The sequence below is a fragment of the Rhinichthys klamathensis genome, unplaced genomic scaffold, assembly GCF_029890125.1.
Source record: "Rhinichthys klamathensis goyatoka isolate OS25496 unplaced genomic scaffold, OSU_Roscu_1.1 h1tg000235l_1, whole genome shotgun sequence".
NCBI lineage: Eukaryota > Metazoa > Chordata > Actinopteri > Cypriniformes > Leuciscidae > Rhinichthys > Rhinichthys klamathensis.
Window position 1 is genome coordinate 230,411 of NW_026606758.1, and position 17,376 is coordinate 247,786.

At 41.5% G+C, this 17,376-nt stretch overlaps 1 protein-coding gene across 1 annotated transcript in view; it reads right to left on the reverse strand.

The window, feature by feature from the left end:
* srbd1 (S1 RNA binding domain 1) overlaps positions 1–17,376 on the reverse strand; it is a 65,273-nt gene that overhangs the window by 12,734 nt on the left and 35,163 nt on the right. The window contains exon 16 of the mRNA XM_056265521.1: positions 729–835. Within this exon, the coding sequence (XP_056121496.1) occupies positions 729–835 (107 nt within the window). The remainder of the gene's footprint in view (positions 1–728; positions 836–17,376) is intronic.

Genomic DNA, 17,376 nt, shown 5'->3' on the forward strand with positions numbered 1-17,376 from the left:
AGCTTTCTAGCTCAGAATAGTGATGTATGTGTGTCTAAGTACAGTATAGGTCATAGGCATAAGCCTACAGAATTAAATAGAGCAATCTGATCTTTGATAAATGTGTGCCTGTTTCATTCTAATGCTTACACGCATCTAAATTTAGCGTATTGATGAAATATGAAAGTCTACCTGCTTTCATCAAAATATTTTTTAAACTCGCTTAAGTACACATAACCTCTATAGTGTTGAAAGTATTTTTTTCCCCCAAGAATAAGCTGTGTAAATGAAAGCAAACGTTTCTAAGGCATGCCGAGGGGCATGTAGACATGATTCTTATTGTATTCTGGAAATATATTATTCCAAGCCACCTTTTTCCATAGTGCAAACAATTTGCAATTACTCACGAAATCCTACAAGGTATTAGACAGAGCGAGTGGATATAATGAATGTATACATTTCAGTGTTTCTGTAAGTTTATGTGACTAATATTCGAGGCTATATATCTCAATTTGTGTATATGTTAGGGAACAGCAATGTTTGTGTATGTAGATCACAATGTTTGTGTGTAGTGGGGAAGTGAAAAGATGTTACAGTTCGTGCGACTGAGTGTGTGTGTGTGTGTGTGTGTGTGTGTGCGCGTGCACAACGTGTAGGGTGTCAGACTAAACAGAGAGCTAAGCAATAGCGGGGAGGCGAGTGAGAAGTTGCCATGTTGTGACTCCTGCTGGAAAGTATTTGGTCTCTACCTCATCAGCGTCTCTGAACAGATGTTGATGTCCACTCCCACGAAGCTCACACACTCCTGCACCACCCCGTCCAACGCTGCCCTCAGCAAACTCTGCGACACGTCGTGCTGGAAAGAGTGACCAGTTTTAGAATGTGTGTTTGTTTAAGAAAGGAGAAGGAAGGGCTCTGTATTTGACCTGGGCTCTGAAATTAAAATCAAACACCTTGAAGGATGTTTTATCTAGTATGTTGAATTGAATCAAATCGCAATTTTGATGTATATTCAGAGTTCATTAAATCGCTACGGTTACTTTGAAAATAATTTAAACTTTTGACTCTGCGTCTTCTGAAATGTCAAGAAAGTCTACATCTATTAGATATCTCAGCAACAAATCATGCTGTCTCAGTCACTTTCCAAAAACAAGCCATTTCACAAGGCCAATGTTGTGTCACTGGCAATCAAACGGTAACCCTAAATACTTTGCGGTGTTCATGCTGGTATGAGGGGGAAAAGAGAGACGGCTGAATAAAAAAGCAGCCAGTGGATCGCTTTGCCTCAAGAGACACGGAGAGAAGGTCTGAGGCTGTTTTCATTGGAAAGCATCTGTGACACTTCAAAGTCCTCTCACAGGGGTTTTCCATTAAGTGCAGGGAATTGATAAAGTTAATCCAGCCGAACTTTTCACACTTTAGAGGCGGTTTTCTAAAATGGAGATGGAATTCAAAGCAAAGAAAACCGCAAGGCCAAATCCAAAACTGACCAAAATTAGGGGCAAGCAGGGAATTCCGACAAGCCTTTGTCTGTCTTGCATTGGGACCCATATCCATATGGAAGAAGTTATACCAGTGCTTTAGACCTTGTAAGACAAATGTGCAATACTTCATTTGGGAGAACTCATTACGATGAACACCTTCCCCAATTAGAACAAGATATGCATGTACTAGTTAAAGTCGACCATGGTGGCTTAGGGGAAAACTGGACAATTTCACTCAAATTGAAAGTTATGATGAAACCGAAGTAGCGACACTTTTCTTCCATATTGTGATGTGCATCAGAGTGAAACGGATTATCGAAAAAGAAAAAGAAATGTAGAGAGTTTGTTGACTGGATGGAGGCAAATCGGCTGAATGCGAGCTTAAGCAGACTAAGTCTGAATAAACTTTTTTTTTATGTTTAAAAAGTGAAACATGCATATAGATTTTTCACTTTATGCTGAATTTAAGAGGGCTAATCTGCCTAGTCATTCAATATGAAACTACATCATATAGGTAAAAAAAAAAGCAAAATGTAAACTTCATACTGTACATGTATGCCTCTTTAAACCTTTTCTTTTGAGTTCAACACACTGGAAAACACAAATGTAGTTAAACTACTGAAAAAGCTCATTGACTTCAATACCATCTACAATCTAATAGATTCAAAGCTCTTTTGTTGAATTGTTGATCATGTGGCTTGAATCACCTGCCCATTTTAAAAGAGTGATGAAAAACATGAAGAGCTCAGATACTGTATTCTCTCATTTTCTTTTTAATTAGGGAAAAACCCAACATTTAAAAGAGCAATGATAGTTTGTGGTGTTTTGGGAGTGTACAACATGTATTGTCAGTTCTGTGTACTTTTTCATGTGTAAATTTACAGTGTGAGCAAGTGCTAATACTTTCAAGTTGTTTTGCATGCGCTATTGTGTTATAGTGTTTGTGTGAATCTAAGAATCCCACAAGCCTCTTAAAACTAACTCAATAAGCACAATCAACCTACCAACAGTCACACACTAACACAAGAACAGGCAGAAATAACAAACAAAGACATAGACGATATATTTCCCTAATATTTGGACGCAGTGGTTTACCTTCAGAGAGTGTAAGTGTTTGAAATTGCAAAAACAATGGGGGAAAAGTAAAAGGTGAGTCTGAGATGGTGTGGATCGGGATACTTAATATCTTTTGCTTTAATCATTCTCTGACATATTATAAATGAACTAGCTTCATCAACAGACCAATTTAGGTGGTATTAGATAAACGTTTAGAGGATGACATTAAAGATATCCTTTTCTTTGGTTCCTATCTACATACATATATGGTGGATACTAGTCAGTCAATAAAGACTGACTGTTAGAATCCTTCCATGGCAATCATGTTTCACATTAAACACAAAGCAACACAATGTGCCAGCTGAAGAACTTATCCAATGTAAGAAAATACAGTACATTCAGACTGGGAAAATGTGGCTAAGAAAACAATGAGAATGTCAAAGAGGTCTGAGAAGCAGATGTTCAACACACACACAAAAGAAAAATCACCCTCAAAACAAATGTTGTTGCAGAGAGAAATCTGATCTTGTAAACTTATTAGCAGATCTGCCTGTTTGTCCACAAAACACATGTCCGTTGAGAGCAGGCACCAAAGCACTCTGAGAAAAGGTGCAATAAGATATACTACGAGATAAGAACACTTTCCTCCTCTTTGATGGCAGAATGAATTTTGTGGGCTGATTCTAAACAATTAATAAACAGGTAACATAATTAAAAAATAAAAGTTGAAATAAAAATAAAAAGGCAAGTATAAATGTAAAGGGTGAATAAAATAAATACCATTAAAATAACAAATTAATTGTACTCCTGCAAGGCAGGGTATCTCTTATAAAGATACTATACATCTTAAAGGGTGCATGTTTTCTTGCAGAGCACTGGTGATGATGAGGTTTTGATGCTTAGTCCTTCAAATGTCAAACAGAGTGATGGAATAGTATCGTATTAGATACAACTGAGTGAAGATAAATAGACATGGATTACACCAGCACAATGGTAACATCTAAGTGGGTTAAGGTTGAAAGAGATATTGAGTAACTGCTAGGTAGTGGAGTGGGTGAGCTGTGCGGGTTAAAGCAAAGAGAAGAATGCGTGTTTTGACCTGACAAGATCCGGATGACTGCCACTGGAAAAAGGATGTCTGTGTGATAAATACTGTCAGGCCGTATTCAATGGCGTAGTCTTATCCAAGCAAAGACATAAAATCATTCATCACAGTCTAAAAAAAGAATCACCCCATTCAATATCTTTATATTGCAATACCTAGTTATAATTCTGCACCATTTTCTTAATCTTTCAATAAACATCAATGGTAATGGTTTTAAACAACAGTAGCGGCATTGAGATCTTGAGCACTAAACATCCCCTGGGAGCAAGTGTTAGTGTGAAAAATGACAGATCCATCTTAAAGCTCTCACATGTCATGCACTCTTTTGCCTCTAGTGGTTAGTGCAGTTTATTGCAAAAAAACAAAAAAAGGATTTTATTTTAATATTACCTCCTAAATCTAGCCAGTGATACACAAAAGCTGGAAAAACAACTGTAATATTAGACAGCCAAAACATTTATTGCACAAAAACAGCCTTTATGTGGGAGAACACTATCGGCTGAAAAAGTCTGTCAAATTTTTTACTTTGTAACCCTAGAGAGGTGTGAAAATGCTGTACGCTATTGGAAGGCCTGTGTTGAATTGAAACGTGAAATCTAAACAATAAACATGAGAGCCTGAAGGCAGAAGCTGAGATATTCAAAAGCAGCCCAATCATTCCTAATGATCCTCATTTGCTCAGACACACACACGTTTGCAAACAGTTTAATGCATTTTTCCATGTGATGTTTATGGTGATTTCAAAACAGTAACTCATCAGACTTAACACATCACTGATGTACGCAAACAGATTATAATGCTAAAATCACAAACAGTTTGCTGATAATCAATAAATCAGTGCACGCTCAAGATACTTCTCACAAAGAACAACAAATAACTCCTACAAAACCTACTGCCGCATAATAGCCGGATGCAACCTGAGAAGTGTGTGGACAGGTTCCCATGTAGCTGCTCCCAAACCCTAAGGTTAGCTTTTGAGTATTTGGCAGCCGGTCGGCTGTATAAAGTGCCTTGAGCGCGGATGGAGCGAAAATTCTCACAGTCCTTGAGCAGCCTGAGAGAGAAAGACACCCAAAAAGTGTCGCCTCTGGGCAGTTTTGAGATCTGCTGATGGAATGCGCACTCATTAGAAAGCCATCAATCATCAAGCCCCCCCAGATCTATTTTTAAAGGATGTTCCATGAAGTTATGTGCTCGGGTACACTAATGTACGAGGTGGGGCGTCACCGCTGTGATATTAGCACTCACATACTGGGAGAAAAAGTCAAATGAACAGCATATAATGGAACAAGAGAGCGGCCAATGATCCGTATCAACTGTCGGGCCGTCTGGCACTGGAGGGTCAGGAGGGAGCGATTTAAAGGGATAGTTCACACAAAAATTTTGTCATCATTTGCTTACCCTCATGTCTTCCCAAACCTGTATGACTTTCTTATGTAGAACATAAAAGACTATATTTTGAGATATTACTTTTCTTTTCTTTTTTGAGTCCATAATATAATGGAAGTCAATGGGCATCAAACTGGTTTGGTTACCAACATTTTTCAGAATATCTTTGTGTTCTGCAGAAGAAAAAATGTCAGGAAAGAAAGAAAATTTGGAATGACATGCAGGTCAGCAAATAATGAAATAATTTTTGGGTGAATTAACACTTTTAGACTTTGAAGACACAACAATCACTGTGTACAAACAAAGCTGAAATTAAATATAAGCTGACGTAGTTGTGGACATAATAGAAATATCAGCCTAGACTCTTTCCAGTAGTTGCTGTTGAAAAAGGCTTCAGCTTTCACTCACATCATCTCTCCAATTTCCTGTCAATCCTACTGGATATATCGAAGACTACATAACCATTTCAATTAGTAAGTGTAAAACTGAGACGCGCTGAGCTGCATATACTAGAGCATACATAAAAGAAGACATTATCAGTGTCTCTTGTCCATACAATGGAAGTAAATTTTTCACCAAAACTGTTTGGTTATCAACATTCTTCAAAACATCATATTTTGTGTTTTGCTGAAGAAAGAAAGCCCTACAGATTTGGATTTCTCTTTTTTTTGTGAACTATCCATTTAAGGCTTTAAAAACATATCAAGCCTGTGGACAAATTGAACAAAGCTGAACACAAAAGTAAATATAAGTTGAGATTGTTGTGGTCAGATGTGAAAAATCAGCCTAGACACTTCAAATCCTTCCAGTAGTAGCAGTTGAAAAAGGCTTCGGCTTTCACCCACATCATCTCTCCAATCCCCTGTCAATCCTACTGGATATATCGAAGACTACATAACCATTTCAATTAGTGCAAAACTGAGATGCACTGAGCTGCATCTGGTAGAGCATACGTTAAGAATCAAACCAACATCTCCAGGAGGGCCTGAGAAAGACCACGCTTGCCTAGAGCCGATATTTAGCTTTCCATCTGTCTTCAAACGCGCACAAGCCGCACTCTCTGGTCTTCGTTCACAGTAGGAAGAGTGGCTGACAGCTGAGCTTTGACATGGCTTAGCGCTGTGTTAACCTTGAAGACAAAACAACCAAAACTCAATTAAAGCATTGGGGAATAGGTGAAGAAAAGTGGTGGGAGTTCACATAGTTTTTAAACCTGTTTGAACAGACACATATCCCGGACCCCAACACGCCAGGTATAGAGGAGGGGACGGGCCAATGGTAACACAAATACGCACTTACATTGCCTCACCAAGCCTAGCAGAGCCACGACGAGGTTTCCGACCCAAGCCATGCACACACGTTCGCACAAAAACATACTGGCTCCTCACACAAACCGCTGGATTAAATTCAGGTGCGAGGTCCTGTTTGTTTTGGATAGGCCCCAGCGCCAGAACAAAGTATGTCTGTCCACACTGAGCCCAGTTAACAGGTTTTTTTTTTTTTTTTTTTTACGAAATGCTGCCACTCTGAGATGTCAATCAGTTCTTCTCTTCTTTCCCCGCCCTCATGATCCAATGTAGATCTAACCAGCTGCAGGCTCTGAAAACACACTTCCCAGAGAGCTGAACACTCAAAGATGTTTGACTGAGGAGATTCCTTAACATACCTCCCAAAGCTCTGCCTCATGCGTAACCAGAGACCTACGTTTTCAGCAAAACACAAAAGCTCCAAACAAGGCATCTGAAAACAGTTGAAGACATACTGACAGCAGTGTAAGAGATGACAAAGACTGACAGAGCTGTTAAATCATCTTTGCATAATAGGTAGAAATTGAAGATATTTTTAAAAGAGCTGTCTTAACTGCAAGATCACATATATGTTCCTACTCTTTTTGACCAATGAATTTCCATCTTTCCGTCATTTGAAATAAATATTTTCTGATTCAGTCTGAGCCAGTTTGACAGATTCATAAGGCACTAATAGAAAACCATATGTTTAGGACTTTTCCATGATCTTTAGAGTTATTTAGACTATGGAATAACAGTTTTTAAATCCTTGTCATTCAATCCAATTAACTAACGAATAATTCAGAGATAAATCAGTCTACATATTTGACAGATTCATTGAAGCACTTGTAGAAAAATATATATTCCCATTAAGGGATTGGGGGTCAGTGAGATTTTGAAAAAAGTATCTTATGCTTACCAGGGGTGCGTTTATTTGAACAAAAATACTTAATACTACAAAATATAATTACAATTTACAATAGCCGTTTCGATTTTAAAACATATTAAAATGTAATTCATTCCTGTGATGGCAAAGCTGAATTTTCTGCATCATTACTCCAGTCTTCAATGTCACATGATCCTTCAGAAATCATTTTAATGTCCTGATTTGCTGCTCAAGAAACATTTTTTATTATGATCAATGTTGAAAACAGTTGTGCTGCTTATTATATTTCAGGATTCGTTGATGAATAGAAAGTTCAAAAGAACAATTTATTTGAAAATATTTTGTACATTATAGATGTCTTTAATGTCACATTTAATCAATTGAATGCATCCCGAAACAAGTATTAATTTCTTTAAAATAATAAACAGATCCCAAACTTTTGAACAGTAGTGTATCTTCACCATTGTAAATATCCTGGAAAAGTCAAGAAAATAATCAGTCGATTGTTATTACTGAATAGGTGTTTTCATTACGATTCAGACTGGTTTGCTAATGAATCAATCAGATCAATGTGTGAAGTGATTTGACAGATTAAAGAATAGACTACAAAAAATATAAATAACAAACGTCTATACAAGCTTAATATCTGGTCAATTAAATATTTTATAGTACAGCATTACTAGATCACTACAGAATATTCCATGACTTTTCCAGGAAGTAAAAAATATATATATTTACAATTCCCTGATGATTCCAGGTTGCCAAAACCTTGTGAACTACATAATAATTATTTAAAGCTTGCTTTGCTCCACTAAAAACATTGTGCATGAATTGAAAAAAGTGTTTTGGCAGCAAATAAGATGATGCAGTTTCCTGGCAGTGGGCTGACACTTTAACGACTAATTCTGACACTTTTCTCACCTACACTCTGTGCCATCTTTCCTTTACCTCAGGTGAAGCCTGAAGACCAGGTCTAGAGTCAGTAAACACCTGTCAAACAGAACATGAGCTGCACCCACACACATTGCAATACTGGACTCACCCACTAAAGTCATGAGAAAAAAACGTCTCGGGTTATGACTATAACCCTTGTTCCCTGAGAAGGGAACGAGACACTGCGTCGAGAATCGACTCTTTGGGGACGCTCCCTTAGCGTGCGCCTCTGAAGTATGAATGAAACTATTCCAATCCTGATTGGTGTTGCGTCATGACGTAACATGTGACGGCATAACCGGATGCATAAAAGCTACGCCGGAACAAACACAAACTAGCCTAGCGATGAAGCAAGCCGCTCTCAGGCCTTAAGAGGCGTGGCAGAACGACGCAGTGTCTCGTTTCCATTCTCAGGGAACAAGGGTTATAGTCATAACCCGAGACGTTCCCTTTCGAGGGAACTCTACACTGCGTCGAGAATCGACTCTTTGGGGAACGAGTGCCCACTAGGCCACGCACCGAAATAGGCCTGTCCCGGAGTGAAACTGTCTAGGCACTCAGCAAGGACTGAGCACGTGTGCACCAGGCGTACTAGGAAGGTGGAGACTGTAGAACCTAATAAAAGTATGTGGAGTAGCCCAACCGGCTGCCTCACAGATCTCCTGCAGAGGTACTCCCGAAAGAAGGGCCCTAGAGGAAGCCATGCCTCTAGTTGAATGAGCCCTCACGGCTAAAGGTGAAGGCAAATCGCGCACCTTGTAAGCCTCAGTAATAGCCTGAACAATCCAATTACTAATAGTCTGCTTGGATGCCGGGAACCCCTTCTTAGGTGACCCAAAACATACTAACAATTGGTCCGACCTTCTCCAAGAAGAGGACCTCTCAAGGTACACGCTCAGAGCTCTGACGGGGCAGAGCAAATGAAGCTTCTCTTCTTCTGCCGACACATGAAGTGGAGGATGGAATGCCTGAAGGACTGTAGACCGAGCCGTATTAGATGGAACTTTAGGCACATAGCCCGGACTCGGGTGCAAAAAAGCTTTTACTCTGCCAGGGGCAAACTCCAAGCAAGCTGGTGTCACTGCCAGGGCTTGGAGATCTCCCACCCTCTTAAGTGAGGTAATAGCCAAGAGAAATACCACTTTTAGCGTTAAGTCCTTAGGCGAAGCCGACTGCAAAGGTTCGAAGGGGGCCAGGGATAACCCTTCAAGAACTATTGCCAGGTCCCAGGCAGGAACCCTGGACCTAGTTGCCGGTCTCATCCTCCGAGTACCACGGAGAAACCGAATGACCAACTGGTGCCTCCCCAGAGGCCCATCACTCAATGGTGCATGGAAAGCCGCAATGGCAGCCACGTACACCTTAAGTGTGGAAGGGGAGAGACCCGCAGAGAAACGATTTTGAAGAAACTCCAGAACTGAAGCCACTGGGCAGTTAACTGGATCTAACTCCTGTTCTCTACACCAAGTGGAAAAAACATTCCACTTGAGGCCATATAATCTCCTAGTAGATGGAGCCCTAGAGCTAAGTATGGTTTCAACCACTCCGGCTGATAGACTAGCATCTAGGTACTGAACCCCCTCAGAGGCCAGACCCACAGCTTCCACAGCTCTGGGTGAGGGTGGAAGACTGTGCCCTCCGCTTGAGACAACAGATCCCTCCTCAGAGGAATCTGCCATGGCGGAGCTATCAGGAGTGATATGTCTGAAAACCATACTCGGGTCGGCCACCTCGGGGCAACCAGAAGTAAACTGATGCCCTCTTGACGGACCCTCTCCAGGACTCCCGGAAGCAGAGCGATCGGGGGAAATGCGTACAGGCGAAGCCTCGGCCAGGTCTGTACCATGGCATCCAACCCCAGTGGGGCTGGATGTGAGAGGGAGAACCAAAGTGGACAGTGGGACGTCTCTCGAGACGCAAACAGGTCCACTTCCATCGGTCCAAACCTCTCCCATATTAACTTCACCACCTCTGGGTGAAGTCTCCATTCCCCGGGCCTCAGCCCCTGCCTCGACAGGATGTCTGCTCCCTGATTCTGAACCCCCGGAATATACATTGCTCTGATAGACAGTATTTTCCCCTGGGACCAAAGAATAATCTGATGCGCCAGTCTGCACAGAGGGCGCGATCTGAGTCCCCCTTGTCGGTTCAGATAGGCTACCACTGACGTATTGTCTGATCGTACTAAGACATGGTGACCTTTGACGTCTGGGAGGAAGCTCCTCAGAGCCCTGAACACAGCCATCATCTCCAGGCAATTTATATGCCAAGAATGATGATGGTCCTGCCACAGACCCCTGGCAAAGCGGCCGTCCATGACCGCGCCCCAGCCAGTAAGGGAGGCGTCTGTCGAAACGGTTTTCCGGCGACATGACACTCCCAACACTAGCCCTTGGGATAGGAACCAAGGTTTCTTCCATATTTGTAGAGAACGAAGGCAACTGCGCGTTACTCTGATCATACGAAACGGATTTCCCTTGGGAGAAAACCCCTTGGTTTTTAACCACCACTGAAGGGGCCTCATGTGTAGAAGGCCCAAAGGAATGATGTTGGATGCCGCTGCCATGAGGCCCAGCCTTCTTTGAAATTGCTTTACAGTGATGGCCTGGCCTAGCTTTAACCTGGATACCATCGCCAGAATTGACTCGATACGTGCGGGAGACATTCGTGCCTGCATCGTAATCGAGTTCCACACGACTCCCAAAAACATCGTGCACTGGGATGGTTCTAGCACACTCTTCTTTGTATTGAGTCTCAACCCCAATTTCTGAATGTGGCCAAGGACGACATCTCGATGCCGAACTGCCATCTCCCGAGACTGAGGCAGAATGAGAGAGAGAGTGCTAGGCCGAACTGAAGAACCCGATATTGGTAAGCTTCGCCCCCGAAAGCGAACCTCAGGTATCTCCTGTGACATGGAAGGATGGAGATGTGAAAATAAGCGTCTTTTAGATCTATCGTGACAAACCAGTCCTCGGATCTGATCTGACTCACGATTGCAGGAATGGTTAGCATTTTGAACCTGAACCTCCTCAGAGACCGGTTCAAAACCCTGAGATCTAAAATTGGCCTTAACCCCCAATCCTTTTTTGGAACTATAAAGTACCGGCTGTAAAACACGGACTCCCTGTCCAAAGGAAGAACACCTTCTATGGCTTCCTTTAGCAGCAGAGTCTGCACCTCTTGTTCCATCACCTGAGCCTGCTCTGGAACCACTGTGGTCTGCACTACCCCCGAAATCCTGGGGGGGCAGCGCGCGAACTGCAGTCTGTACCCTGATTTTATTATATGCAGGACCCATGCAGATATGTTGGGAAGATGATACCATGCCTCTACAAAATCTACTAGGGGTACCAGCCTCTCGAGACTGGCCTCTGGTGTTTTTCGAGCATCTTTCTCGACTCCCTGAAGCGGAATACCGGCAGGGTGTAGTCGATACGGCTTTTGTGACCATAATTGATGCTTTTTCTTTATTAGAATATTTTCGCTGGAAAGAGATGCGGCCCGAAGCGTCGTTGACGGCGGGCAACATACATCGTTTCCTAGAGGGCTCCGCTGCAAGAACAACCTCGGTTGCCCTACAGCGGAGGGGACAGCCCTCAGAGGTCCTACCACTTCGGTTAGGACCTCTTCCCCGAAGCCCTCCTAGCCTGAATGACGTCCCTCAGGTCGCCTTTCTGGTTGGAGGACTTCGATTTTTGAGAGTGTTTCCTCTGTTGCCAAGCTCCAGGAGGAGGGGCTCTAGAGGAAACGCTCTCTCTCTGCTCTGCTCGGTGTGAGGAGCTGGCTGATGGCTGGGGCTGATCTTTTGGCCCCACCCTACTCGATTTAGATTTCGCCTTACGGGGGAGGTACTGCTGGAACGCCGCAGATTGTTTCTTTGCCTCCTGAAACCTGTCGACGACCGATGTAACGGCGTCGCCGAACAGGCCAAAAGGCGAAAGCGGCGCATCCAGCAGAAAGGATCTATCCTTCTCTTTCATACCGGATAGATTTAGCCACAGATGTCTCTCCGTGGCCACCATAGCTGCCATAGAGCGGCCAATGGCGCGGGCCGTCTCTTTTGTGGCCCGAAGAGACGGATCTGTGGCTCTCCTCAACTCCGCAATATCCTCAGGAGTTGGCCCCTCCCCCTCATCTAAATCTTTCAGGAGGTCGGCCTGGTATGCCTGCAAGAGTGCCATAGAGTGCAGACATGAACCAGCCCGACCTGCCGCCATGTAAGCCCTGCCTATTAATGCAGATGTATCTCTGCAGGGCTTACTAGGCAGCGCCGGGGTTTTTAGGGAAGATGCCGACTCAGGGGAAAGATAACCCGCTAGAGCCTCCTCCACTTTAGGCATCTTCCCATAACCCATATCCCGTGCCCCCATAACATTGCTATAATCCACCATACTGGGATTGGAGACACGGGATGAGTGCGGTTTATCCCACGATCTCGAGATCTCTTTGTGGAGATCGGGGAAAAACGGCAAACCCCGGCGCTGAGGTTGTGATCTGTGCTGCAGGAAACACTCATCAAGCTTGCTTCTCACTTGCGTTCCCTGCTCATCATGTGGCCAGCTGATGTTAAGTCTGGCCACAGCACGAGTCACAACCTCCACCAGCTCCTCATAACCTTGGCCGTGAACTGGCGCGCCTAGATCACGGTCATCCGCATCAATACTGAGCACATCTACTTCCTCGGAAGCAGAGAGCTCAAGCATTGGGACCTGATCATGGGCAGGAGAAGCCGCGATGCGGGCTCCTGCACCACTCTCAGGGGCTACGAGATCCTGAGATGAAGAGTGAGAAGGTGCCTCAGCAGTCTCAATCTCATCAACAAGATCCCGCTGCGAACCCCACGATCTCAATCGCCGCGCCGCCTCAACGGACGCGGGACCAGAACCATGGGGAACGCGAGCCTGACCGTGCTCAAAGCACGCCAGCCGGGAGCGCAGCACTCTAATGGGAAGTGCTTCACAGTCTACACAAGCAGCTCCCTCGAGAGCTGCTCGTGCATGCTGCGCTCCCAAACAATTCACACATAAAGCATGTGTGTCCCCACCCGTGATGAAACGAGGGCAAGGGTGCACACAAGCTTTAAATTGTTCGCTGGCCATAATATCAAACTTTCTGAGACAAACAACACCAAATAAGACAGACAGTTTTCAACACAGAGCGCTTGCTGAAGAGCGAAAGCTAGTTTGTGTTTGTTCCGGCGTAGCTTTTATGCATCCGGTTATGCCGTCACATGTTACGTCATGACGCAACACCAATCAGGATTGGAATAGTTTCATTCATACTTCAGAGGCGCACGCTAAGGGAGCGTCCCCAAAGAGTCGATTCTCGACGCAGTGTAGAGTTCCCTCGAAAGGGAACACACTTATTTTACTTTTCTTTCAAAGGTTTTCTTTGCTACGAGTGTGAACAGCCATAAGACGAGAAAGATAAAAATAATTGTTGACTTTACTCAGCAGAGGGAAAAGTCATATAGATAAAAGATGGAAAAATTAAAGCTAGATCAGACATGATCAGAATGAGTACATGTGTTCAGCAGAGCACATAACTTTTCCTTTTTCCCACGCGAAATTGGACTCAGCTATCAATCATCGTCAATCAGCTTCCTGTCAGTCAATACTTACACCTTCATTCACTCTCTTCCGTTTTACCCTGAGGGAACAGTCTCAGCAGGCTCATTAAAAAGAGAAGGCTGGAGTGACATCACTGGTGCTTTTTCTTTACACAACCTTCTAAACCATCAAAAACTTTTTTTAACCAATAGATTGCTTATTGCTGTTCTGAACACGCAATAAACAGTGTAAAAATACGATTATTTACTATATCTATGTAACCAACAGACTGGTCCCTGTGTGAACAAACATTCAAATGTAACCTTTTTTATAATTAAAAATTAAAGTACAACCTAACATGTGCATATTCCTGCAGGCGACCTGAAGAACATTTTTGATAAACACTGATTAACATAATAATATAATAATAAAAATGGTTTATTGCTGGTTTAAATGTTTGGACTTGAGAAACACAGAGGAAAGTGCACCAAGGAGAGTGACAGTTTCCTTAATATCTGGGGGTTTGTACGATGTTTTCTCTCACAGCTGGGTAAAATGGTAAAATGTGCCCTCTGGGACCTTTAAGTAGTTGGGAACCCTGAACACACTCCACCTATGTCTCAGTGATTGACAGTTAACTATATAAAGCTAAACTCTAGAGGTCCCACCCACTTTGACTAAATGGCATGTCATGAAAATACAAGCAACAATAGAGGGCGATGTGCAATCAAAAATAATGTGATGTGTTAAGGTGAAATCTTTAAAGGGATACTCCACCCCCTGCACTATTGTGCATTCCCACATGAAATGTAAAATGCTAAAAGAGAGGTAATACTGTGAAATGTGTGGGAACTTTTACTGTTAAATTGAAGTTGAATTGCTCACTTAAAGGGATACTCCACCCAAAAATGAAAATTCTGTCATCATTTACTCACCCTCAAGTTGTTGCAAACCTGTATGAGTTTCTTTCTTCTGCTGAACACAAAGGAAGATATTTTGAAGAACGATTGGAACCAAACAGTTGTTTGGCACCATTGACTTCCATAGTAGAAAAAAATATATACTATGGAAGTCAATGGTGCCAAAGTTCCAATCGTTCTTTAAAATAGCTTCCTTTTTGTTCAGCAGAAGAAAGAAACTCATACAGGTTTGCAACAGCTTGAGGGTGAGTAAATGATGACAGAATTTTCATTTTTGGGTGGAGTATCCCTTTAAGTGAGCAATTCAACTTCAATTTAACAGTAAAAGTTCCCACACATTTCACAGTATTACTTCTCTTTTAGCATTTTACATTTCATGTGGGAATGCACAATATATCTGTCCATATTTGTTGTTAGTTTTTTTTCTGTATTGGTCTATGTTATAAATACTATACAATATTAGATATTTAATTGTACATGCTCATTTCCCATATGTTTATATTTAAATAGCCTTTTCTGTCAACTAAATATATATTTATAAAAACACTAATAAATATTACTAATAATTAGTTAATCTCAAAATAAATATACATTTTTCACACTGTATCACCATTTGTAGCATATTAGAAATTTTATATCAGCAATACCATGAATTTAATTATGAGCGTATTGGTATCGACATAAGTGCTGAAAGACAATTAAGTGAACTTTAACATTTTATTTTTAAAGTAAAAAATATATATTTTTAATTGAATTCTAAACTGAGACACCCACTAAACAATCTAAAATACCTTTTTTCCTGTCACAATTAAATAGCTCTCAAAACATGTGAGATTATAACCTCATTTCCATTGAGGGATTGAGGGAAGTGGGTATATAATAACTCCCGTCAATGATTATAGTGCTTACGGCCCTACTTGAGATACGAAATAAGATCACTGTACATGGCCCAGTGTATTTGTCTACTCAACACAGATATACATACTGTAAACTTCTTTCTCTCTCTCTCTCTCTCACACACACTCTCTTATCACTCAGCATGTCAGTGTGGTGGAGAGGCATCTTGTGTTGCTCAGATTATGTGGCAGGGTAAATAAACGCTAAGTGCTGACAGACGTGCAGGGGGTCGCTGTGATGCAAACTAGACAACACTCACACTGTGCAAGGGGCAAGGTGAAGTGACCCTGATCCTCTGCTAACTTAAACCTTTGAGCATCAGCACATGTGCATGTTTTTTGGGTCAAAAAGTTGGCAGTGAGATGTATGTGATACGTGATATTGATCATTTTGCAAAGACGCAAGATGTTCTTTCCTCTCCTTATTTGGGAAATGGCTCCAAGGTTGCAGTGGAATTGATTTACAATTATTTTGTACAGTACTTTATAGTAATCTAAATTGCCCGCTCCCAGATTTAACAACAACTAAATTTAGGGTGCTTTCACACCAGAGCGTTTGTTTCAGACCCAGAATGCTGGCCCGATAAAGACTTGTTTCCTGCTCTAGCTGCATTATAACATTCGTAGTGTTTGCGTGTATCTTGACAGTTACAAATAAAGCGCCACAATAAGCTCATGAAGCGAATTTGTCAATCATCTTGATGGATGACGGAGAGGAAACTCTGACCAATAAGAGGACAATTTTACTCACATGTGACTTGCATAAATATTAATTTTATCAGCATTTATTAATCTTAGTTAATGTTAACCTCAACATTTACTAATATATTTTTAAGATCAAAAGTTGCATCTGTTAACATTATTAAATGCACTGTGAACTAACATGAACTTGAACATTTGTATTCACTAACATTATGCTGTAAGAATATATTGCTCATTGTTAATCTTAGTTAATTCATTAACCACTGTTAATGAGACCTTACTGCAAAGTGTTACCAAAATAAGGGTTTTATTTTTATTTATTTTAAAATGTTATTTATTCCTGTGATGGCAAAGCTGAATATTCAGCATCATTACTCCAGTCCTTAGTCACATGATCCTTCAAAAATCATTCTAATATGCTGATTTGCTGATCAAGAAACATGTCTTGATTATCAATGTTGAAATCAGTTGTGCTGCTTAATATTTTTGTGGAAACTGGTAGTGCAAATCATTTATTTCAACAAGAGGTTCTGCAGAGTTAAAGGGATACTCCACCCAAAAATGAAAATTCTGTCATCATTTACTCACCCTCAAGTTGTTGCAAACCTGTATGAGTTTCTTTCTTCTGCTGAACACAAAGGAAGATATTTTGAAGAACGATTGGAACCAAACAGTTGTTTGGCACCACTGACTCCAATATAATATTCAATAATATTATTGATCTGCCTTACTTAAGGTGGACGTTGACGCAATTTCTTTTAGAAACAAACTTTGTTATATTGTTTTCATGTTATCACTGTGAAGCGCTTTGATACAATCTGTATTGTAAAAAGCGCTATATAAATAAAGGTGACTTGACTTGACTTGACTTGACTTGACTTCCATAGTAGAAAAAAATATATACTATGGAAGTCAATGTTGCCAAAGTTCCAATCGTTCTTCAAAATATCTTCCCTTGTGTTCAGCAGAAGAAAGAAACTCATACAGGTTTGCAACAGCTTGAGGGTGAGTAAATGATGACAGAATTTTCATTTGTGTATCCCTTTAAATATCTTGATGTTTTAAAAAAAAAAGAGCAGCAGAGGGCAGGAGAGAGAAAACAAGTATGCAGGACAGCTAGTGAAAAAACGAAAGATGAAAAGTAAGAGTGAAAAGAAAAAAGAAAAAACTCAAATCAGGCCCAGCCTT